General features: G+C 42.6%; 1 protein-coding gene across 3 annotated transcripts in view; it reads right to left on the reverse strand.

Annotated features, from left to right (window-relative positions):
• Window positions 1-13,271, reverse strand: part of ANXA2 (annexin A2) — a 49,321-nt gene extending 36,050 nt beyond the window's left edge. The window contains exons 1-4 of one of the 3 annotated variants that reach the window (XM_039492442.1): window positions 13,097-13,222; window positions 8,463-8,592; window positions 5,827-5,886; window positions 724-823 (exon numbers count right to left, since the gene is read on the reverse strand). In XM_039492442.1, coding sequence (XP_039348376.1) covers window positions 724-823; window positions 5,827-5,874 — 148 coding nt within the window. In that variant the 5' untranslated portion in view covers window positions 5,875-5,886; window positions 8,463-8,592; window positions 13,097-13,222. Of the gene's footprint in view, window positions 1-723; window positions 824-5,826; window positions 5,887-8,462; window positions 8,593-13,096 lie in introns of all 3 variants that reach the window. The other 2 variants (XM_039492444.1, XM_039492443.1) reach the window with 2 other exon arrangements.
• Window positions 13,272-13,502: the final 231 nt, after the last annotated feature.

Consider the following 13,502-nt stretch of genomic DNA (forward strand, 5'->3'; position numbering starts at 1 on the left):
TTTTGTAGAGGCAGTGGACACGGCACTAGACAGAGTCACAAGAACAGGGTTCCATTCCCAGCTCTGTCAGAGATCTGCTCTGTGACTCTTCTTAATTTCTATTGTAAAATTCTTCGGGGGCAGGGGCTGTCTCCCACTATACAGTTGTACAGCCCCTAGCATGACTGGGCCCTACAATGAGCTGGGACCACCAGGTGCTAACTGAATGCAAATAATGAATCATCAAATTATGCAACAATAAAATGATGTTATTGTTTCCATTGCGGTATCACACTTTCCAGTTGGGTCCCTTTACTTTTACACCCAACATTTCAAAATATTAGACCATTTTTCCATGGAAAAGAAATGATGAATTCCTTATCCTAGAAGGCAAAAGATTTAAATGCACTGTTTAATTGGTTTAATCATTTTTTTCAAAGTTCAGATTAAACCTTGGGAAGGAAATGCAGATTTTTATAGACTAGCCCAACCTTCCTTTGCTAAAAACATTCAGATTTAATTACAAAACTTCATTCTCTAAGACTGTTCTACTGGCAGTCTTAAGTCTTTCTCTGCCAAGATTTCAATAGCACAAGTCATGAAGAAGAATACCCAAAATAAATGCCCTGGATTAAGGACAGTAAGTGGTAGGTCAAGAAACCCAGCACCTATTGATATTATATCAGCTCTATCATTTGCAAGTATAATGGCAGAGAGAGCGAGAGAGAGACCCATTTCCCCTACCTTTGGTCTTGATGGCTGTTTCAATGGCTGCAGCATCTCTGTCAGCATCAAAGTTGGCATACGCCTTGACAGTGGCATATGCGCTCGGAGGAAGAGAATGCTGAGATAAAAAAAAAAAAAAGAAGCAAAATTAAAGTCTTACACTTAGCTTGTGGTTAATATATTATTCCCAAAAGGTAAAGTATCATTGGGTCATATTTCCCCACCCCCCAATATGCACGCGCGAACAACCTATTAATATAACTGGAATTCAGCTAAGAGCCACTGCATTTGACCTTCTAAATGTATTACTGTTCCACGAATCCGCCCGCAGCCATGCGTCTGGCGTTAGAGAAAGCACACGCAAATGGGCATAACATCACTGGCGGTGGAAATCATACTGTAATTCTGAGGACAATTCACCCATTAACGTTAAAATGTTAAAAACCTTAACAAATTGTGCTGGCTAGAATTCAAAGAAATTCATTCCATAAAGTCAGTATGGAAAAGATTTTTAAAGAGTTTAATCAAAATGATAAAAACCTGGAAAATTCAAATTTACAGCTGATATGAATCAAAGGCGGACTATCACTCATAATACTATGGTGGAGGAAGGAATCAGAATTAGTAGTGAATAAGTTATGTACAGTGGACCAAATTCTGTGCTCCACACAGCTGATGGATTTTACAGGATCAAAAAATTTCTCTCATTATTTTCCGGGTATATTGCAGCTTGAAAGCACCCCAGTAATCACACAGGGAGCTTTGAAATGCCTGGGGCCTGATGTCTACCCAAATTCTCCAGCAGGAGGCTCACATAATAGACAAAAGGTTTCAACACTTAAGACACTTACTTCCTTTGTACCTTCAAACTATTTAAGGCAGTGGCTCTCAACCTTTCCAGACCACTGTACCCCTTTCAGGTGTCTGGTTTGTCTTGTGTACCCCACTTTAAAACTACTTGCTTACAAAACTGGACATACGAATATAAAAGCAGTACAGTATGACTGACAAATTGCTTACTTTCTCACACTCTCATTTTTACCATATAATTATAAAATAAATCAACTTGAATATATATATACACACTATATGCTGAAATGTACAATAGAGCAGTATAAACACATAATTGTATGAAATTTGTACTGACTTCACCGGTGCTTTTTATGTAGCCTGTTGTAAAACTAGGTAAATATCAAGATGAGTTGGTGAACTCCTTGTTGAGAACCACTGCTTTAAGGTCAAATTGTTAAAGAAGGGCATGTATACAAGGCATCACTGAAGTTGACCACAGATATGATATCTGCACAACTAACTACCCAGGATAAAAAACACTGGTACACACACTGTGCCCTCCTTTGAAAATCTGAGCTACACTGCAGAGACAGGGAAGCAAAAACATTATGGAAAAGAAACACCCATTTTTGTCCCTACTATTAACAGCCCTTTCAATCAAAGCAGCCAGAATTTGGCCCAGAGCCACACCACAGGATGCATGATTTCCCAGAATCTATACGTTTAACTGCCAACAGCAGCAAATGGAAAAGCTTAATGCACTCCTGGAGAAATCTGTGTGCCTGAAAGATTCCTACCACAAAGCCCATATGTTACACAATACAGATTTGAAGGTTTCAGCTGATTAACTTGGCATAGTTGGATAATCTGGTACATCTAGCCTGGTTAGCCTGGGAGAGTTAGATTTGAAAAAGCAAGGTGAGATGGCACTTTGGTATCTCATTCCCTTCCTATGCATTGTGAGAGTCATTGGAACTGAATATAATGCTGACAAATGGTATCTGCAATGGAGAAAAAATAGGGCCCATTTAAGTTTCAGGATTGTTTCTTCCTGAATTGCTCAGGCACTCAAAGTCATATGCTGCCCTTGGATATGCAACTAGTTCCCACTGACTTTCCATTGAGTTTAACAGGTGTCTTGATCATGCATCCAATGGTAGAATTTCAGCCCTAAAGTGTAAGCAACATGGGCAGTTTGAGTAAGACCAAAGCAGAGAATGAAATAATGCTTTTCACTTATACAGTGCCTTTCAACTGTGGATCACCAAATGCTTCACAAAGGTAGTGCATTACAAAGGGGAAAATGAGGTTAAGGCCAACATTTCAGAAGCGATTAGTGATACTGAGTACCTCATTTTTTTGGGTGCCCAGGTTGCGAAATCTTCAAGGAGCCTAATTCTCAGAGGGGGAGGGTGCTCAACATTTGTCAAAAATCAGGGTCTCTTAAAGATAGCTGACACTGGGAACCCAAAATCAAGAGTCACTTTTGAGAACTGTGGCCTAAACAACTTGCTCAAAGTCACATTGAGTCAGTGGCAGAGTCATGACTAGAATCCAGGTTTCTTGACTCCCAGTGCTCTCCCCTAACCACAAGACAATGCTGCCTCTGAAAACTTTGTGGTAGGACACAGACTCTACCTGGAGTCATGGAGTTAACTTCAGCTCAGCTTCCTCCTTCCAGAGCATATATAGGATAAGACCTGAGATACTGTAGGGCTGGAGAGAGCAGCCGAATCAAGTTCCACAAGAGAAACCAGGACCATCCTTAAGAACAGTTGCTTGAGAGATGGGCATTATTATGCCTTTGAACAAGGGGGCCTCCTCATAGAAGGCTTGTCTATGCAGGGAGTTATTCTATGATTCTGAATAGCTATTCCTGATTAACTCCACACGTGGATGCTCTTATTCCAGAACACAAGTGTCTTATTCTAAATTAGTTTTGTGGATTAAGCTAATTTGGAATAAAGCATGCTTAGTCAAGAATAAGTTTCCACACAGAGTTAATCAGGAACAGTTAATTCACGTTGCACAGAGTTTTACAGGGATCCTCTGGGTCAGTTAAATGCTCAGTAAGTCACCAAAGGTCTCAGACAGCAGCTCACTAGTCATCCTAATCATTGTGAAACATCTGTATGGATAACATTTAAGAAGTTATGTATCTACACTGGAAATTATGTCCTTGAAGCCTTGAAATTAGAGGTAGGTCACCAGGTGGTGACCCGCCTTCAACAGGTTCTGTTCTGGCAGCGGGCAGTAGATGTTATCTTTCGGTCTGGTCATTGTGGCTCACAATGAGTCTATTTATGTACTGAGCCAACAGATAATCAGGATTGTGAAATCGACAAGTGATTGTGAAATCTATACGAAGGAGCACAGAGCAAAAGGGTGTCTGGCTGATGAATAAAGATCAAAGGACTGTCTTGGTATATCAGGGATTGCAAAGAGACACCCAGGAGCCTTCAGACAAGCTGGCAGCACATTTTATCTCATGAAAAAAATTGGAAGGATTTTGGAGTGACCCTTGATCTATAAGAAATGAAAATATTCATTACGTCTAGGTTCTAGAATGCAGCCAATGAATTTTACGTTTCCATTACTTCTGCTTGAGATCATTTGAATTTTTTCTCTTTGTTAAATAAACTGCTGCTTGTTTTCACTATAAAGATACCAAAGTGCAGTGTGTTAAGCGGAGCAGTGATCTGGGTAAGTGATCTCAGTGAAACTGGAGTGTGCTGCTTCTTTGGGAGCAGCAAATCTGTGAATATTGTGAGTAGCCAGTGGACCAGGGACTGGACACTCAATGGAGATGCTCAGAGGGCTCGGGGGTTGGAACATCCTATCCATAACCTGCAGAGAGACAGCAGAGTCTGTGTAGGGAGGGGAGCATTGTGTTGACCAAGACCAGTGGAGTCAGGACTGATCCAGAGCAAGCACAGACAAGGCTCTCACACCAAGGGCAGATGGTAGCAAGGTGCCTCACAACCCCAAGAAGTGTCACAGTTTCATTACTTGAAATTACCTGATTGGGGGGGGGGGGGCAGATAGTCTGGTTGAGGGTTAATTTTAATGTTTGGTTTGACTTGACAATTCTCTGCTATTATTTAGGATTTCAGTTGTATTGGTTAGATGTGAATGGCCAAAGGAAGCTTTTTTATTAAGTCAACTGAATATTTTTGCAGTATTAACCCAGCTCTACTGCTTACTTGCATTAGGAGCAAGCGCCAAAAATAGGCCAAAAAGTTTGTGGTTACCCAATACAGCGCTGCAGGTACCAGCCATGAAAATGTACCCAGCCAGAAGAAGGTAGTCAGAACTGCAGAGCTGGGATTCACTTCCTCCCTGATTACAATCACAGGCAACCACAAATTCATGGCACAATAGTCTGCTATTACATTGTGATAATGTCATCATGTACCATTGCAACATCATGGAGCACACAGAGCCACCTGTGGCTTTCTGGGACTGCTCCACTAATACACTAGGACAAATGCAGACAAGGGGTAAGCTAACATCCATGGCCTCATGCTAGAGCTGGTAGAATATTGTCCGAACTCTTGGGGGGGAGGGAGGGGGAAGAGCGCAGGGAATTGTTTTGTTTTGTAGAGAAAATGACTTTGGAGAGATTTTTTTGGGAGGGGGGAGATAAATCTGGTGTTTTGACCAAAAAACCCACCAAAATTGAACATTTTTCTAATCTTCAACTTTCAGTAACCAAAAACTGAAACATTTCAGTTTTTCAAATTTTTTTTTTGGTTTTTCAACAAAAAGCTGAGCATTTCAGACATAAATGAAAACATTTCCATTTTCATCAAAAAATTATGCAGGAAAAAAAAGCATTTTCTGACCAGCTCAAACTCACACCACTTATACACCAACTCTGGAATTGGCCCAATCTCAGTCTTTTTCTCTTTCTTCTCCACCTCTCTTGTTGTTTGGATGGCGTAAACTATGGGGGCATTTCTCTCCCCTTCCTGCTGCTAATGCTCTTGTCTATCTGGAGAGGCAGGGAGGAGTCACACCAACTCTTATCTGTCTGCTCAGTGTTCCCTGCGTTTAACATGTCAAGCAGCACCAGGACCACACCATCAGCTTTGGAGAAGCCTTAATTAAATCCAGGGACTCCTCAAGAGATGTGGGTGGTGCCCTATGGGTCACATATACCTAGCTTTTAGTCTGGGTCAGTTCAAGTATGTGGAGTCTTACAGCCTCACCTTACAATCAGTACAGTTCAGTCTCAACCCTAACAAAGGCATCCTGGAAAGCAAACAAGACAGGCATTTAAGAGAAAGTCATACCAAATCTCTTTTCTAGCTCCTCAGTGATACTTACATCTCCCTCAAGGCTGAGCTTGCCTAGAATTTCATGAACTGTGGACATCTTGAAAGGAAACTGGAGAGAGGGAAAAAAGAGAAAGACTTCATAAACATTTTTTTTTACCAACATGCTACAGCACATTAAACTAGCCCTGTTATACCATCACACCGAAGTTGGCCACCCCTCTCTTGCTGGATTGTCCCAACCTGAGCCTGAGAAGGGGCCAGAATTTACCAATGTACATTGCCAAAGAGCCACAGTAATATGTCAGCAGTCCCTCAAACACCCCCCTCCTGATTCCCAGCACCTCCCAAGCTGATCCGCACCTCCCCCTCCCTCCCAATCAGCTGTTCCAGGCATGCAGGAGGCAAGGGGGGAGGGGCAGGAGAGAGGGCATAGCAGGCTCAGGGGAGGGGTGGAGTGAGGGCAGAGCCTGGGGCAGAGCCAGGAGTTGAGCAGTGAGCACTCCCCAGCACATTGGGAAGTTGGTGCCTGCAGCTCCACCCTCCTATAAAAGGAGCCGCACATTAACTTCTGAAGAGCCGCATGTGGCTCCAGAGCCACAGGTTGGCCACCCCTGCAGCAAGAGCTGAAGTAACAAGTAAGGGAGTATCTCAAGAGTATACAGTAAATGGCACACATCCCACCTGGATAGGAATTGGTCTTGGCTCTCCTATATGACCGACTATTTTTACTCTAATCACTTTTGCTGATGTCCACTTTTAAATTTCAGTCATTAAGTTTCAGGAATGCAGTGATGTTGCCTAAATTCCTCCCCTCAAAAAGAATTCTCCTCATGATGATTTAGGACCATCCCAGTCAAACACTACTACTACCCAGGCAAAGAAACCAGACTTGTCAGGTCTCCAGTAAGTCAAAGAACTCCTACAAAAAAAAAAACAAAAAACAAAAAAACCCCACAGCCACCACCCAAAACACAAAAAACCCTCAAACACATTTCAAAATCAATACCACTCATCAACTGAGGGCTATTTCCTAAAAATCTGATCTGAGTCATGACTCTAATTAATGACTGCTTTGCTAGAATACCACCACACTAAGGATATTAGATTAATGATTTTTTGAACACAGAGACACTGATCAACTTTTTTTTAGTATCAACAAATTTCTTTTAGAGGAACTGTACCCTCAGCCCAGACAACTGCCAAAAAGCAATTAAAAACAACTGCTTTAGGCAAATGATCTGCAACTCAGAGGCTAAATTCCTCAATCACAAGTCTTGAAATGGCCTCTGTGAATTTAAGTTATTTGTATTTTACAGAAGCAGCTGATGTAATTTGATCTGGAACACTTGAGCCAGAAGACTTGCCTAACTTTGCTACTTTGCACTTGAGTGGCTAAACAGTTTCTAATATTGCTACTAAAAAAATAAAAATTACAAGCCAGGGACACAAATAGTGATTAGCAGCATGAGTATCTGATCACAAATACTAAGGACCCCATCAAAATACAGACCCAAAAGGAACAATGCAATGGAGTAGGATAATCTGCGTAATTGTGGGGCATAGGTTCCGTGGCCAAAAAAAGCATATCCATTTCACATCATAGAAGGAAGCTGTTGCCTTGGCTCAGCAATACTCGGTGATGGAAACTAAGCATGCTGAAATTTTTGAAGTTCCAAAGACTATTGGTTTTTAAGCACCTAATATGATCATACTTCTAGATGTATGAAAAATAAGCCTAATGTGCATAGATCCTATAAACTACAAAAATGAACATTTCAATTGGACAAGCTGATGCCATTATACCATTTTTCCCTGACAAGTTTCGTTTCTTTGCCTGGGCAGTAGTATTGTTTGACTGGGAGGGTCCTAAATCATGAGTAAGAGGAGGAGGAGAATTTTTTTGAGGGAGGAATTTGGGCAACATCACTGCATTCCTGAAATTCTGGCAGGAAGGTAGGCGCTCCCAAATTCCACTAGCCATTTGTGTCACCTTCTGATGGTGCCACTGAAATAAGTATTAACTATTTCATCAGTTAAAATTGAAGGTTGCCTTCTAAGGACTCCAGCAGCAAGAAATCCAGTGGAAATGTCAAACAGGGAAAAGGAACTAGCTAGATTAGACAGAGGCATTTCTGCTAATAGGTGAGAAATAGTCCCCTGCTAATACCACTAATCTTAGGCATTACGCTATGTTAAGGTGTTGGAAACTAGACAGTCTCATGTTTAGACCAATAGCATTGCCTGTACATCACCCACATACACAAATTTAGCACATATAGGATCAGAATATTTGTCCTCAGTACACCGGACCAAGAAACTGAACGACAGTATATTCAACCTCACTCTGAATTCCTCCCTCCCTCCCTCTTGGGTCCTCAGCAATACTCCTCCTGCTGCCAGTTCTCCCCTTCCCATTACCTCACTCCCCCAATCCATCTCCCTGCTCCCAGACACCCTACCCTGCCCACGTCCTTTCAGTCAGTCTTCCAAATGCCAGCCCCACACTCGGGAGTCTGATGGGGAGCCAATAGCTCAGAGGCAGCTCAGCTGAGAGGGTCCAGGAGTTCCAAACGGGAGAGATACGCAGTGGGACTCCCTTTAGAAGAATTCTCATCCATTTCCAAATTGCTGGAAACTCTCCCTCATCCTTGAGCTAGTATATCCCAACCCCTTACAATACAGTACCCAGTTTCCAAGTGTGGCTCTCTTGAAAGCAGATGAGAGTTCTAAGCGTCGATACCAAACAAAGAACAACCCTCTCTGTCACGCAGGGTCCTCAAAAGAGTGGATGAGCAGATACAATCAGCCAGTGCTGCTAAAGAACAGGATGATCTTGTCAGGAAAACATTCAAAAGAAAATAAGCACTGGTCCCTAGATATCTTTGCAGTACTATATGTTATTGCTGAAAAAGGGGGCCCAGTGTAATAAGTTACATAAGGTAAGAAATAAGGCTCTATATTTTTTAATAAAAAAATAAAACCTACCTCTGCCCATATCCCCCCAAGCACCATATTTTTAGCGACAGTATTATATTCATGATGTCGTCTTAGCCAAATGTTTATTTTTCTTCAGCCCCCCCCCACACTTGCCAAATGCTTTTTCTTCTACGTTGCTTGAGTTCAAGACAGAACTGAACAGAACTGCCCCAGCTGTTCTACAGCTGTCCAGGCTAGATTTGCTTATTGTGATGGTTACAATTTTGTAACCGTAAAGAATGATTTTCCCTTCCTTCCAAACTTGTCTTATTTCCCATCAACGTCTTTGATAAAACAATACCAAATGGAATGCTGTACAGTATGTACTCCAGGTATCAGACCTTTTTTAATTAGAAAATGTATTAATTGTTATAACTATAAATAGTAGGGAACGCTCTTGTATTATTTCACTCAATATAGTTACTGTAATCTCATCCATATCTAACCTGACCTAGCTTGTTTTAAGTGTCTGTAAAGCTTGTATGCTTATAAGCACCCAGAACAGTAAGAATCCTTAAATCGTCTGGAGCAATCTAGGTGAGAAAAGAACAAAGTTTAAACTCCACTCATTTGCCTATGGAATAATTAAGACATGGTATCTAAGGGAGGAAGTTTGGGATAACATCAACTGCATTGAAATAATCAGTCTTAGGACAGAAATCCAGAACAATCCAGGTCCAACCCTCTAAAAAGAGGCAACAGAGAGAAAGCCTTAGTCTTGCACAAGCCTTAATCATGAGGATTGTGATATTGCAGTTACATTATGAAAGCCAAAGTACTTGTTTGTAACATTTACTTTTATTAAGAAATAACAAGGCAATCTTTGTACTGATGGTCAATTTTAGAGCATCTTCAAGACATGTGACTAAGAAATCCTTTGGTCTTGCATGCCACAAAGAACTAAAAAGCTTCACTGAAAGCTGAAGTGAATGCATTTGCAGTATAGTCTTTCACACAGCAACAGTTGCCAGACAGCTTTTTGCAAGCCTGCCATTTCTAAATCAAATAAAAACCACATTGAATCAGGCTTGTTGGAACAGAAAACTTGAACGGAATCCAGTAACTGAGCTATCTCACCCTCTTGTACAGATGAAAATGCTATGTTCATGGAGTTACCAAATAATGCTATAGCAACCAAAAGCCAATCAGAACCAGGCTTAGTGCAGATCAAAAGAAAACTGGCAGCATAACGGGGATTTCTGTAACATCAAAGTTGCAGAGAAAGATCTTCAATTACAGAATAAATATGTAGATAGTCACAAGTTCCTTCATTAGAATTTTGGCCCCATATGTGTCATGATACTCTCACAGTCCTCAAGTAAACCCCCTTGTTACTGGTGAAGTTCTTACTAATACTGTTTGGATTTGGATGTATTTAAAATAAAAACCACATGCACGGCCTTGCTCTTCCTTAAACTGGAAGGAATCTGGGCCTCTATTCCCAAACCTTTAAGGCAAGACTTCATACTTGTAGACAAGCCGAAGCAATTTGTTTTTCTTCAGAAGGCTATCGTGATCCTGAATCACAATTTCACTATTTCTTTATTTTAATAATACACAGAGAAGTGAGAGCTCTCAGTTATTCTTTGCTGAGAGAAGACACAGTTCAGATACTTGCAGGTCAATTGCCCACACTGTTATTGCTCTGTGTCTAATCCTCCACCCACATAACAACCATCAGGCAATTTGGTGACAATGCTATAGCAGCTAATGTTGATTTAGACACAGCCTCAGATCTCTTGGTTTCTGAGCACAATTCAGATGTGTCATGAAAGAAAACATGCATAGGTTCCAGGGGAAAAAAAAAAGCCAGACGTTAATTAAACAAGCAGCAATCATCATACTGAGGAGACAGCTAACCTATTGTCCTAGCCTGAAAACGTGCACCACTTTTATGGATGACAGGGAAGGGTGGTCTCAGGATTATGGAGCAAAGAAATAGAGAATAGAAGAATGGAAGCTCTTACAATCAAGAGCCCGTTTGGTTTAAGTCTTCCAACCAAGACAGGGTGTGGCAACAGAGGAGCTTTGCTCCAGAGGCTAGGGGAAAAGTGTGGAGGAGGAAGAAAAGTACCACAAAAAAGTAAAGGAACAGAATGTCTTTGAACTGAATAGAACAAGGACCGAAAGTCATTTATTTGTACACGACGGTAACTGGAAATACAGCAAGTCAGATTGTGTCCCCAAGCTACACCCCAGAGTTTAGGAGGGCAAATGAAGCCCCTGTCTGGAAAGGAAAAGATTTCATAGGCCATGTGAAAAATATTATTTTGATCTATTAACAATGCACAGTATTTTAAGACTCTCTCTCTTCCAGCAGTCAATACTACATAATCCAGGGGCTATAGATGTTCCATTTCAGGAATATGCCAATTGCCTATACCATACATGAGTGCTTAACCAACAGTAAAGCTAGGACTTCTCTAGATCTATATTTAAAATAGAATATTCCTGAAATTCTGCAGGAAAACCTATTAAAAAACATTCCATAAAAGAGCAACTAGAAAAATACACTCACTGGGGCTGTTCAGTACTACCAAACCAAGCAACAGAAGTAACACAAATCCTGCAACATCAACCCAAGAAGGAAATCTCTGTCCTACCACAAACCTACCCTGCAGAGCCCACTTAACTTAGTAAATGGACAAGCAGGCAGTGTCCACATATAGGACTAAGTGCATCTTTTAAATGAACTCTCTCAGTGGCATAGAACATTAACCTTGAGTAATTCTGTTACCTCTTTCAGTCTTCATTTATTTCCATGTACAAAAGTGCTCTTTATTCGGAGTCCTAATGCATATGGTTTCAATACTTTTATGAATAGTGAATCCTAAACTGTACTGTAACTGTCCAGTAATGAGCCAAATCTATATGTGGCCTCCCTGAAAGCACCCCAGTATTCCTCCAGTTATATTCCTTGCCCACCCACAGCAGGGGTAGTGCAAAACCTACCCACAAGGCCCAAAGAGCAGCACAACCTCAGCAATTTTGCTAATGGGGGGGAATGGGGCATAAAACAGAACTGCACCCCAGGCACACTACAGTGCTCCATGGCAGACAGCACATATATCTGTGTAGTGGGGGGAAGAAGGTATAAGAGGAGAAGTGAGGCTCAGCTATGGAGAGTCATTATCTAAAGCTACCCATATAGGAAGAGTGTAAGGGCAGAAACTGCTAGAATAGCTGCAGTAGCACTGCTCCACCACGCCCTGAGAAAGCAAGAGTGAGTATTCCATTTTCTGTAACCCAGAGCCCCACAAGTGGGGCCCATTTACTCAGGTTATGCAGTAGGGTCACACTTTATTCTGTTGTGTCCAACATTAGCTTAGTTATACCTAAATCAAACTTGCATTTAAACTGAAAGTTAAAAGCTCAGCTGATTGTCTAAAATAAATCTCTGCAAAGCTTCTGGTCAAAAAGTGAATCTTACCTATGGCAAAACCACTCATTCATTCAAAGAGCCTTAATGTACTTTAACAGGGGAAGAAAAGAGAGTTAGTTCTTAAGTGACTTCTTAATAGTTTGGGACCAATTCCTCCTGGTAGGGGTTATTAAACGAACCTCCTTTTTCTCCACCCCAGAAAAGGATAATGTTGAGATATCAATATGGTAGTTTCATACTAACAAGTTTTAAAACAGGATTTGATCTGATCATCTGAAACCACCTGAATGTGCAACAGAACACTGACAATCACCTTAAAAGGGGGTGGGGGAGAAGGACAATGCAGCAAAAATTTTAAAAAGAAAAAAAAAAGAGCAAAGCAGGGAGGGGGGAGAGGCACTCTACCCGCTGGAGGCCACACCCAACGTTGCAGTCTGGCTAATTCTCTGATTAACAGCCATGACATCTAACAGTCTAGCAGAGATTCTGGTATTTGCAGCATAAGCAATTGTGTTAATTACTTTATTACAGGTGCTAGTTACTGCCTCCTAAGGCTGTTTTATGCACCCCTCTCTCCCGCTCCCTGGAATTCACTGCCTGCTACAGTTACCTTAAATCTCCTCCTGGCTCCCTTAAAATAAGTTTCATCTTGCACATCAGAAGCAGAGGCGGGGTGTGTCCCTAGCAGAGGAAACTGCTGTGCTTTTCCTAGCCCTACGCTGCCCAGCCCCCCCTGCAGAAACTAGGCAAGGAAACTTTCTCGCTCCGAGAGCTTTGTTCAGCGGGTCTGTTTCAAATACAAAAACTTTCAGAAACAACGTCTGCAAAAGGAGCCGCCTCGTTCAGCTGCAGTCCCCCGGGGAGCTTTGCTTAGCTACCTAGTGAATGCCCAGGCGGTGCACCCCCCCCCCCCCCCGCAGGGGGTAGCGCTGGCAGCCAAGCTGGGGGAGGGGGCACTTACCTGCGGCAAGGCACAGGCTGCGCCGGGCTCCTCGGGACTCAGAGAGGGAGGATGGTGGCAGCTCGGGTGGGGATTTTGTACAGAGCCACATCCACAGTCTGGCCTAGTCCCACCCCCTGGCACTCCCCGGCCTGCGGCAGCCTGACGAGAGGCGCCCCACCCAGCCCAGGCTGCCTCTGACTCATCTGCCTTGACTCACGCTGGCTGGGCACAGCGGGTTTAGCAACCTCCAGCGGGGCGGGGCCGGGGGGGAGCTGCCCGCAGGCGGGGTGGGCATTACACAGCATCGAGCCCTCGCCTCCGCTCCGACTGCCCCGGCCCGCTGGCTGCTGTGGGCTGCAGAGGAGTTACGGGCAATCGGCGCGCTTGGTCCCTGAGCTAAATATCGCTAGTGTCCAGGCTGCAC

This window comes from Mauremys reevesii, linkage group 10 (genome assembly GCF_016161935.1).
Source record: "Mauremys reevesii isolate NIE-2019 linkage group 10, ASM1616193v1, whole genome shotgun sequence".
Lineage (NCBI taxonomy): Eukaryota > Metazoa > Chordata > Testudines > Geoemydidae > Mauremys > Mauremys reevesii.